Here is a 12137-nt window from a genome sequence, read left to right on the forward strand (position 1 = left end):
AAAAAAAAAAAAAAGTTTATTAAGCTAGGCATCAGTGGCTCACTTCTATAATCCTAGCTACTCAGGAGATTGAGCTCTGAGGATCATGGTTCAAAGCCAGCCCGGTCAAGGAAAGTCAGTTCGTGAGACTCTTATCTCCAATTAACTACCAGAAAACTGAAAGTGGCACTGTGGCTCAAATGGTAGAGTGCTCGCCTATGAGCTGAATTGCTGAGGGACAGGGCCCAGGCCCAGAATTCAATCCCCATGACTGACAAAAAAAAAATATGTACATTAGTTGTACAAAGGTATTTTGTTGGGATATTTTCATAATGCAAATGATGCACTTCATTTATTTTTAATTTGTTTTGTTTTTCATGGAACTTGAACTCTAGGTCTGGGCACTGTCACTGAACTGTTTTGCTCAACACTAGCCCTCTAGCGCTTTGAGCCACAGTGCCACTTTTTTTTTTCTGGTGGTTAATTAGAGATAAGAGTCTCATGGACTTTCCTGCCCAGGCTGGCTTTGAACTGTGATCCTCAGATCTCAACCTCCTGAGTAGCTAGGATTACAGGCGTGAGCCACCAGTGCCTGGCCAGGCAAACTCTTATTTATTGATAGCTTAAAGGCTAACCTTGGAGCCCACCTTTTGGGAAGCATCCCATTTCCAATTAAAATAATCTGAATGTGTCTAGCTTGGGTGATACTTGGACATTGTAATGACTATACTTTAAATGTCTGTGCTCCCTGCTGCTCCTAGTCCTTTTGTTATGAAAGAGTTATTAGCATTGGTTACTGTCATATGGGTTTTTCATTTTTATCCTAGGGGCTTAAATTGATTTGTTTCCACCTCTTGTGCAGTTACTCATCAAAAACCCAAGTGAGCGGCTGGGCTGTAAGGGTGATGGAGCTGCGGGAGTAAAGCAGCACCCGGTGTTCAAGAACATTAACTTTAGCAGGCTGCAAGCACACATGTTAGACCCTCCTTTCTGTCCTGATGTAAGTACACTGCCCAGTCAGCTGAGCTCCCAGGAACTCTGATTTCCCAGAACATGTTTTTGGTTTGTGAAGGCAGATGCAGACTCAGTCATCTGGTACAGATGGGGTATAGCTTTCTGCTTCTTCCACCCCCTTTGCCTCCCAGCACCCACAGCCAATGGCATACCTTTCTGCCTGCTCTGGGGCTCTGGGGCACACTCTCTCTCCTGGGGGAGCCAAGCTGCTGCCTTCGTAAACCTTAGTGCCATTCTTCAAGCCTGCCGTGAACCGGTGTCTCTGCTCTGATCTCAGGGCTGGCGTCTCAGCCAGCTCCTGTACCCTCCTCACGTGCAGTGCATACCTTCTGCCTTAGTGTGCAATGTGCATTCCCACACCATTTTTCACAAGACTCTGGGGCCCCAGCCAGGCCCCACACTGAGGACCCTGGACTTGTCACTTTGCCTCCTTGTGAGTATGCTATCAACAAATCAGTGAGGTCTTCAAAGTGCTCAGCACAGGGCCAGGTACTTGTCAGTGCCTGCTGGCAAGCTAGTATTGTAAATGAACTCCTACTGATGTGAAAAGAAATGAATGCAGCACCAGTGGCTCAAGCCTATAATCCTAGCTGCTCAAAGTGCACTGCTGACCAGTGGTGAAAAGAGCACCCCTGCTTTGGTCGTAACAGTTATCTGTTGTCTGTGCAAGTTCTGACCTACAGTAAAGTGTTTCCCAGACCTCTAGGGTGCCTTGTGCTGAGGAAGGGAGGATCCACAGCTGCAGAGCGCTGTTCTCTGGATGCCTTGGTATTAGAAGCTCACGTTCAGAAGTACTCATGTCACGTCCACCCTGCCTGCTTGCCTGACCCATTGCTTCTGACAATAGCAGTGCTAGGGTAGTGCTACAGGCAGGCCTGGGCTCAGATCCTGGAGGAGGGGCTACTGGAGCAGACCCGGTGAGCAGGGCGGTGAGACCACTTGAAGAACCTGGGAGGGCACGCAAGAAGTTTGCTTTCAGTTGCACTTAGTGACCAGATGCTATGGGAAGAACATATCCAGGGCCAGAAGGGGGGGGGGGTGAGAGTTATTGCTAATGGATCCCACCGCTGATGGACTGCGCGCACAGTTCTCTAGTTCTACACTATGTCCTTTTATAAAATTTCACTTTATTGTAAAGGTGATACAGAGGGTTTACAGTTACATATGTAAGGTACCGAGGACATTTCTTCTCCAAGTGTTACCCCTCCCTTGTTTTTCTCCCACCTTCCCCCTACATTGTGTCTTTATTGAAAGAATCCCATCCTGGAATTCTTCAGGTATGGCCTTTGTAATCCACTTTCCAGAACAGAAGAGGAGGCTCACACATGCATGCTCCCTGGGGGTGGAGGGGAGGGAGGAAGGAGGGATGAAGATAGGGAGGGAGAGCCAGAATACACACACAGGAACTGCTATGTCAGGACTCTGTATGAATCAAAACGTTTCAGAAGAGGGACTTGGCAGTTAATGGAGGCAACAGAGTGGACTTTATTTTTTAATTAATTAATTTATTTTTTTTGGGTCTGGTCGTGGGGCCTGAACTCTGGGCCTGGGCGCTGTCCCTCAACTCTTCAGCTTAAGGCTAGCATTCTACCACTTGAGCCACAGCACCACTTCCGGCTTTTTTCTTTTTTCTTATTGGTGCTGAGGAATCAAACCCAGGGCCTCATGCATGCAAGGCAAGCGCTCTACCACTGAGCTACCTTCCCAGCCCCAGCAGTGGACTTTATTAATGCATCTCATTCTTCATAATTATGGGAGCTAAGCATTCTAGTTATCTCCATAGGTTGATGCCTCTCTTTGTTCTTGGTGCTCAGCCTCAGGCCATTTATTGTAAGGATGTCTTGGATATTGGGAAGTTCTCTCTGGTGAAAGGAGTCTACTTGGACACCACAGATGAAAACTTCTACGCGCAATTTGCTACTGGGTGTGTCTCCATCCCCTGGCAGAATGAGGTACTGCTCTTCCCAGCAGAGCAGGTTTTTATGCTAGTTTAAACCACCATGTAAGTGTGTAGGTGTGTGCAAATATTTAAGAAGCAAATTTTGGACAACATTTGAACATAGGACTAGACCATGGACAAGCCAAGGCCATTTTAATAATTATCCAGAGGCATGGCAGCTGTTGAGATCCAATTACAGGAAAAGAATAGAGGGTGCCCATCTTGGATCTAGAAAGGACTTGCCTGCCCCCTAAGAAACATGCTTACTAAGTAGGGCTAGCTGGTAGCTATGGCTCTCATAGCATTAACTGCTTTGGGGATACACTTAGAGAAAGGAGAACAAAAGGCCACTTACTTTCTCAGGTCAGGCAGCAGGGAACACAGGGATTCAGGAGAGTAGAAGCCATGAAGGCCTGGGGTGCTGATGTGCCCCTGAGTGAACACAGGCGCTGGGTGGGGCTGGTGCCCTGGGAGACCACTGCACTCACGTGCTCTCTACTGCTCACACCTCTTCTGTTCATACAGATGATTGAATCTGGATGTTTCCAGGACATCAATGAAAGACAAAGTGACGAGAATCTCGCATCAGATCACAAGGAGAAAATCTCTTCCCCATTATCTAAATCAAAGAGAAGATTCTTCTATGAACTCTTCAGAAGAGGGGTAAAACAAATTTTTTTTGGTGATACAAAATTTTTTAGACAGAGCTGGGAAGGTGGCTCAGCAGTAGCATGCTTGCCTTGCATGCATGAGGCCCTGGGTTCGATTCCTCAGCACCACATAAACAGGAAAAGCTGGAAGTGGTTCTGTGGCTCAAGTGGTAGAGCGCTTACCTGGCGCTTAAGAGCTGAGGGACAGCGCTCAGGCCCAGAGTTGAAGATCTACGACTGAAGAAAAAAATTATACAGATAGAGACACACATACACTCTCTCTCTCTCTCTCTCTCTCTCACATACACACACAGTATTGAGCTGGACATACAGCTTAGTAGAATACTTGCCTAGTATTCATAAGGTCCTGGGTTTCATCCCCAGTTGCCCACCACAGTATATATATAATATCCATGTGTCACAGGCATGAGCCACCAGTGTCTGGCTCTAGTTTCCTTTGCAGTGCTTTGTACATTATACAAGCTAGGAACTGGTAAATCCTCACACCTATAATTGTAGCTACTCAGGAGGATGAGATCTGAGTATCATAGCTTCAAAACAGCGTAAGCAGAAAAATGTACAATAGTCTCCAGTTAAATAGTAAAAAGCCAGAAGTGGAAGCATATCTCAAATGCCAGCCATGAGAGAAAAAGCCAAGTGATAACATGAGGCCCTGAGTTCAAATCCCACTACTAGCATACACACAAATACAGGGCCAAAAAGCCATACGGTGCTCAGAAAATTGTATGCATTACCTGAATTGTGCAGTGGTAACCCGTCTATGCAACACCGTAATAACAAAATATATTTATTTATTTATTTATTTATGGTCGGTCGTGGGACACAAAATATTTTTTTAAAACTCCAAAAAAAAAATCCATATGGTGCTAATAAGAGCTCAAGCAGAAAAATCCTCCCAACACTGTGGGAAGATGGTTATGATTCACCAGCATTGAACCTGTTTCCTGTGTTGACAACAGGATTTTTAAGTGGGAGAGATTGAACCCAGGACCTTGCATCTGCTTGGCAAGGACTTCCCACTTGAGCTACATTCCCCAACCTCCTAACCATCATTTTTGTTTTGAGATAGTCTTAGTAACTTTTCCTTAGGTAACCTCAAACTCATGCTTCTCCTGTTTGCACTTCCTGAGTCTCTGGGATTGTGGGCATGTCATCATGCCTAGTTGTGACAATATTTTGAGCTATGCTCAGGAGCCAAGGTCAGCTGGAACTACCATAAACAATGCACATTGTTTAAATCCTCTGTGTTCTGATTCCTGTCCCACTCTGTCTCGCGCTTGCTCACATGAGGACAGAGGTCTCTTTTGAAAATGGAATTGTTGGAGAGGATTTCTGTAATATCATTAAATTTAGAAAATAAGTTCTTGCCATTCATTGGTTGTTTACCTGTGCCCCTAGCTACTCAGGAGGCTGAGATCTGAGGATCATGGTTCAAAGCCAGCCTGGGCCCCAAATCCATCGTGAGACTTATCTCCAGTTAACCACCAGAAAACCAGAAGTGGTGCTATGGCTCAATGGTAGAGTGCTTGCCTTGAGCTGAAGAGCTGAGGGACAGCGCCCAGGCCCAGAGTTCAAGTCCCATGACCAACCAAAAAGAAAAAACAACAACAACAAAAAACCTTTGATACTTGGATGAGTGGATTATTCTGCTTTGTTCCTGTCCATTCTTGAGGAATGGATTCAGAGAATATCCACTAGCATTTAAATACCTTTTTTCAGTATAAAAAATAAGCCTTAGGTGAGGGGGGAAGCAAAGGGGGAAGTTGAAGAAGTCACTTGTATAACTGTAACTCCTCTGTGTATCACCTTTACAATAAAAATTTTAAAAATAAGCTTTAGCCCAGGTCCTGAGTTCAAGACCCTCAACCAACAATAACAAAAGCCTTAGAGCTCATCAACAGTGGCTTATGACTGTAATCCTACCTATTCAGGAGGCTGAGATCTGTAGATCACAATTCAGAGCCATCCTGGACAAACATCAGAAATTCATTTCTAGTTAACTGCTAAAAAATTTCCATTGTAGCTTAAGTGGTGGGGCACTACCAGCCTTGAATAAATATGCTAATGAAGAGCACAAGGCCCTTAGTTCAAGTCTCAGTGCCCCCTCCCCACACCCTTAGGTGGTAAAAATCTTCCAGAGTGACAATGGGCTGTGGCATTTCCTCTGAGAACAAGGAGTTAGTCATGAACTGTCCAAATCGATCTCCCCATCTGTGGTTTATGCTGGTGAGTCCTGCTCAGGTCTTGTTACATCATCCACACCATTGAGAAATTGTGTTAATAGAAAGGAGTTGTACAAGGTACTTCTTGGTAAAGGAGCTCGTGAGCTTCATTCCCTTTATGCACTCAACTATGAACCTGTAGATCCCAGCTCCAAACTCCTGGCCTTCCAAATCAAGTCTGGCCATCTGTCCCACTACACGCCAAACAGACATGGCAAGGGGCAGGGAAAGGAGGTATACTACATCCAAGCATGTCTGGGAAGACGCACTTGAGCCTATTGGCACAGACATTTGCCCTAAATAGGAAGAATTAGGGACAATGAGAGGCATGCGTGGTTAAAATAGTCCCAGTCTCAAAGGTGGCCTGAGTTGGTGTCACAGGTTAGTCTGGCAGTCCATTGTCTAGGATTGGTCAGGTGGGCAATGGTGGAGGGAAAAGGTCATATATAAAATGTACACAGGGATGCCAAACTTTGAACTGATTTGTGGACTGAAGTAAGTAATCGGTGCTTTGTAGCAAGTAGTTTAAGTACTACTTTCAGACTGTTTGGCACAGTATACAACAGTAAACAAAGAAGCAGTTATTCTGAGGAATTTCCTACATATGTGAATTAAGCAGTTTTCTTTTCTTTTTTTTTTTTTTTTGGGGTCCAGTCGTGGGGCCTGAACTCTGGGCCTGGGCGCTGTCCCTCAGCTCTTCAGCTCAAGGCTAGCGCTCTACCACTTGAGCCACAGTGCCACTTCTGGCTTTTTTTTTCTCTGGTTATGTGGTGCTGAGGAATCGAACCCAGGGCCTCAGGCATGCAAGGCAAGCGCTCTACCACTGAGCCACCTTCCCAGCCCCAGTTTTCATTTCTTTAAAGAAGGAGAAGATACCTAAGGTTTTGAGTGCCCTACAGTTAGCATCTCTCAGAAGTTCATAACTTGTTGCATACAGGTGTTCCCTTGATATCTCCTGGGATTGGTTCTTTTTTTTGGGGGGGAGAGGAGGGGGCTCCGGTCATGGGGCCTGAACTCTGGGCCTGGGCGCTGTCCCTCAGCTCTTCAGCTCAAGGCTAGCACTCTACCACTTGAGCCACAGCGCCACTTCCGGCTTTTTTTCCCCCTGCTTATGTGGTGCTGAGAAATCGAACTCAGGGCCTCATGCATGCAAGTGCTCTACCACTGAGCCACCTTCTCAGCCCCTGGGATTGGTACTGAGACCACACCTCAGATACCAAAATCTGAGGGTGCTCAGGTCCCTTATATAAAATGATTGTACATGTAGTTATACTCTTAAAATTTGTATTATTCTTGATGTATTGTTAAATTTTTACTGTTTTAGGGGGGAGGGGCAGTCCTAAGGCTTGAACTTGGGGCCTAGATGCTATCCCTAAGCTTTTATTTATTTTTAATGTAAAGATGTACAGAGGGGTTAGTCACATAAGTAAGGTAATGAGTACATTTCTCGTTGAACAGTGTTACCCTCTCCCTGGTTTTTTCCCGCTTTCCCTTCCCAAACTCCCCTCCCCCTCCAAATTTTAAAGTTCATTTCTAACATGGTGTCTTGTGAGTATCGCTGTTGCATTGGTTCACCCTTTTTCTCACCATTTTGTTCTCCTTCCCTTCCCCAGATCAGGTAAATGTATATAGAAGAGACAAGGTACCAAAATAAAAAACAGTGACACCAGGGGATAAATCAAGGGGGGGGAAAAACAAAAGAGAAAAGAAATAACAGTACATTAAAGAAACAAAAACAGGAGCCAGTGTCTCATGCATGTAATCCTAATTACTCAGGAGGCTGAGATCTGAGGATCATGGTTCAAAGCTAGTCCGGGCAGGAAAGCCCGTGAGACTGATCTCTAATAATCCACTAGAAAACTGGAAGTGGCACTGTGGCTCAAGTAGTAGAGCGCTTACCTTGAGCTGAAGAGCTGAGGGACAGCGACTAGGCCAGGAGTTCAAGCTCCACGACCAACAACAAAAACAAAACCTTTTGTTTCCATATCTTGGATTTCCCTGAAATTTTGTGCTCAAAGCTATCATTCTGTCATAGCTCCACTTCTGACTTTTTGCTGGTTTACTGGAGATGAGTCTCACAGACTTTCCTGCCTGGTCTGGCTTTGAACCTCAATCTTCTGATCTCAGCCTCCTGAGTAACAAGGATTACATGAATGGGCCAATAGCGCCCAGCTATGATTTATTTAGTTTTGTCTGTTGTGGGGCTTGAACTCAGGTCTGGGCACTATCCTTAAGCTTTTTTGCTCAAGACTACTGCTCTCTTATTTGAGCCACAGTACCACTTCCAGATTTTTCCGAGTAGATTATTAGAAATATGAGTCTCACAGCCTTGCCTGCCTGAACTGGATTTGAACCATTATCCTCAGATCTCATCCTCCTGAGTGCTAGGATTACAGGCATGAGCCACCAGTACCTGGCCTCTGTTATTTATTTGGAGTTGGTTGAGTCTGTACATAAAGCACCTGTAGATACTGAGGGCTGCCTCTACTTATAGGGAACAAAGTCTGCTCGCGTTGGAAACCTGCCTAAGGCCGGCCATTGCCCCTTGTGTTACAGGGCTGCCTGAGTGCTGGCCCTGAGAACGAAGAGGGAGGGGAGCGGACACAACGCTGACTGTTCTGGTGCATACTGAAGATTGAGACCCTGACACCAAGAAGAAGCACGCAGAGTTTCCTCCTACTCATGACCTGTGATAAACATCCTTGGACACATTACATCATACCTTCACAGATTTTTCTACATCAATGCCAGCATTTTCTTTTCACTGAAGTGGATTAAAGGAAAAAAGAAAAAGAAAACCCTCAGTACCATTATATTGTCAAAAACTCAGGTGTGGATGCTTTGTGGGAGAGGCTTGCTTCCTAGGTGTCCACAGAGGAGTGGTGGGCTTGGAGGTAGATGAGTCAGCACGGGTCTAGTGGTGCCCCACTCCAGAATTGTCCTGACATAGTCTGAACGAGATATGGGCCAGGAAGAAAGGGAGGCAGGTTATCGCCCTTTCCCCAGGAGGAGGGGGAAGTGTGTTATCCCAGGAATGGAGGTGTGGGTAGTCCTTGCTGGTGTCTGGATGGCAGTGATGTCCATCAGCCCAGTGTCCATGTCTGTGTGGCTGCTTTTAAGCTTTCCCTGAGTGTATGTCCTGTTCGCTGCAAGGTCGCAGCTGTCTATGGCATTGACTCGTGGTGTGTGCATCACTGTTAGCGTCCATCTCAGGGAGCCCCCAGTGAAGGGCTCCATGTGGAAGGAGTCATCCTTGGGGTGGGGCCTCAGGACATAAGGCCTCAGGTAGCCCCTGGGTGATGGAGGTGCCCTCAAGGGGTTCGAGGGGCCCCTGGTGTCTCTTCCTTTGGTATGCTTCCTGGCTTGTGGTTTTGATTAGCCATGTGCTGCTGTCATGAGGTGCTGCCCCACTTTGATTGAAGCAAACAGTCAAAACCAGCTAAGATGAGCTGGCTTCCACCTTCAGGCCTCAGATCTCAGCCTCCTGAGGGGCAAGGATTTACAGGTAGGAGCCACAAGTGTCCAGCTTATCCTGGACATTTTTTTTTTTTTTTTGGTTCAGTCGTGGGGCCTGAACTCTGGGCCTGGGTGCTGTCCCTCAGCTCTTCAGATCAAGGCTAGCGTTCTACCACTTGAGACACAGCACCACTTCCAGCTTTTTTCTTGTTGCTTATGTGGTGCAGAGGAATCGAACCCAGGGCCTCAGGCATGCAAGGCAAGCACTCTACCACTGAGCCACCTTCTCAGCCCTATCCTGGACATTTTAAACTGTACATACAATTCATTGGATGGAACATTTAAACCTCCATAACTCCTTTCAGCTTCCAACTAAAACTCTTGGTACCCACTAAACACCAGTTTCCCTTTGTACCTCTGTTAGTCCTGACCCTTGTCCTTTATGTCCACAACCCCCGTAAGTGGAACTTTTATTTATTTTTTTATTGTGAAAATACGTACAGAGGGGCTGTAATTACATGGGCAAGGTAATGAGCACATTTCTTATCAAACATTGTTGCCTCCTCCTTTGTTTCCCCTTCCCATCCCTTCCTATCCCCCACCCCAAAGTTGTAAAGTTCGTTTTCCGACATAACAACTTGTACATCTCATTGTTTGCAATGGGCCCATCCCCATCTGTATCCCTATTTAAGCAATTTGTTTTTGCCCTTCCCCTCCACAAATTATACCAACATCAAACACAGTGAGAGCAGGGGTTATACCATGGGGGAGGGACATACAAAGCAACAAAGAAATCATAATATTGTTTCTAACGAAACAATAGCAAGAAAGAAAAAACTTATCTTGGGGTTCATTTCACCTAACATCAACTTATCTGACCTTTTCTGCTTGTCTGAGACATATACTAGTTATTGCAAATAAGGGAAACCGAACCATGCAAGCTGCGTACTGATGCCTCATGCGTATAATCCTAGCTACTCAGGAGGCTGAGAATGTGAGGATTATGGTTCAAAGCCAGCACAGGCAGAAAAGTCTATGAGACCAACCACCAGAAAACTGAAGTAGAGCTGTTGCACAAAGTGGTAGAGTACTAACCTTGAGCTGAAAAAGCCCGTGAGACTCCAATAAACCACTAGAAAATGAAGTGAACAGCAGGGATATCAGTGAGACAGCATCCAGGCCCTCATTTCAAACCCCATGACATGACTGACAAAAAAAATTATGCAGTACTTGTCCTTTTTAATTGGCTTGTTAGTATAGTGTTCTCAAGGTTCACCCATGTTGCAACATGAGTCAGAATTTCCTAGCTTGCGTTAGGCTCAAGTCATAGAAGCCTTGCCTACCAAATATGAAGCCATGAGTTCAAATCCCAGTGCCTGGGCTGGGAAGGTGGCTCAGTGGTAGAGTGCTTGTCTCACATGCATGAGGCCCTGGCTTTGATTCCTCAGCAACACATAAACAGAAAAAAATGGAAGTGGCGCTGTGGCTCAAGTGGTAGAATGAGAACTAGCCTTGAGCTGAAGAGCATAGGGATAGTGTCCAGGCCCAGAGTTCAAGACCCATGACTGACAAAATTCTAGTGCCTTATATTCCATGGTATTATACATATTTTTGTTGTTTACTTTTTTATTTTGCCAGTACTGGGGCTTGAACTCAGGAGCCTTATACTTGCTTGGCTTGCTTGCTCATGGCTGGTACTTTGCCATTTGAGCTACACCTCCAACCTGCTTTTGGCTAGTTAACTGGAAATGGAGTCCCAAGGATTTTCTCTCTGATCTGGCTTTGACCACTGTGCTCCAGGGCTCAGCCTCCTGAGTAGCTAGGATTATAGGCGTGAGCCACTAGCATCTGGGTCATATTTCTTCTATTTGTTGTTGAACACTTTGGTTGCCATAATGGTGCTTAATGTGGGTTTACAAAAGCCTGTTTAAGTCACTGCTTTCAATAGTGTATGTGTGTGTACGTGCTGTTACTGTGCCTTGGGCTCAGGGCCTTGCACTCTAACTTGGCTTTTTCACTCAAAGCTGGTTACTCTACCACTTGAGCCACAGAAGCATTTTCAGCTTTTTTCTGGTTAATTGGAAAAAAAAAATCTCAAGGACTTTTCTGCCCAGGCTGGCTTCGAACTGCCATCCTTGGTTCTCAGCCTTCCAAGTAACTAGGATTGCAGGCATGAACCACCAGTGCCTGACTGATTTTAATTCTGCTGTGTGCGCAAGAGGAAACTTGATGGATCATATAGTAATTATATTTAATTTTTTTTGAGGAGCCATCATAGCACCTGCACTATTTTACATCCCCACAACAGTGCATAGGGGCTCCAGCTTCTCCCCATTGTCCTTAGCAAGTTGTATTAATGGCTTTTCAGTATTCAGTCACTGAAAAGTAATAATATCCCTGCCAATTCCCTGTTGTTGGACTCTTAAGTTGTTTTATCTTCTTTTTTTTTTGTCGGTCATGGGGCTTGAACTCTGGGCCTGGGCTCTGTTCCTCAGCTCTTCAGCTCAAGGCGAGCGCTCTACCACTTGAGCCACAGCGCCACTTCCGGTTTTCTGGTGGTTTATTGGAGATAGGAGTCTCACGGTCTCTCCTGCCCGGGCTGGCTTTGAACCGCGATCCTCAGATCTCAGCCTCCTGAGTAGCTAGGATTACAGGCGTGAGCCACCAGCGCCCAGCAAGTTGTTTTATCTTCTTCACAGTACTAATACCACTTTAACATCCGTCTCCGTTTCTGACTGCTTGTCCCAGGTTTCCTTAGTGCAGTATCCTGCATGTGTTTGCTAAACGAAATGAAGCAGTTAAGCATTGCCAACTTACTGTTTAGAAAAATAATTTGACATCTAGCCAGCAGTTTCC

General features: G+C 45.7%; 1 protein-coding gene across 1 annotated transcript in view; it reads left to right on the forward strand.

Annotated features, from left to right (window-relative positions):
• Positions 1-8618, forward strand: part of Grk4 (G protein-coupled receptor kinase 4) — a 48502-nt gene extending 39884 nt beyond the window's left edge. Inside the window, exons 13-17 of the mRNA XM_013023884.1 lie at positions 842-979; positions 2808-2945; positions 3458-3595; positions 6689-6762; positions 8382-8618. Coding sequence (XP_012879338.1) covers positions 842-979; positions 2808-2945; positions 3458-3595; positions 6689-6748 — 474 coding nt within the window. The 3' untranslated portion in view covers positions 6749-6762; positions 8382-8618. The remainder of the gene's footprint in view (positions 1-841; positions 980-2807; positions 2946-3457; positions 3596-6688; positions 6763-8381) is intronic.
• Positions 8619-12137: the final 3519 nt, after the last annotated feature.

The sequence above is a fragment of the Dipodomys ordii genome, unplaced genomic scaffold (genome assembly GCF_000151885.1).
Source record: "Dipodomys ordii isolate 6190 unplaced genomic scaffold, Dord_2.0 Scaffold71, whole genome shotgun sequence".
Classification (NCBI taxonomy): domain Eukaryota; kingdom Metazoa; phylum Chordata; class Mammalia; order Rodentia; family Heteromyidae; genus Dipodomys; species Dipodomys ordii.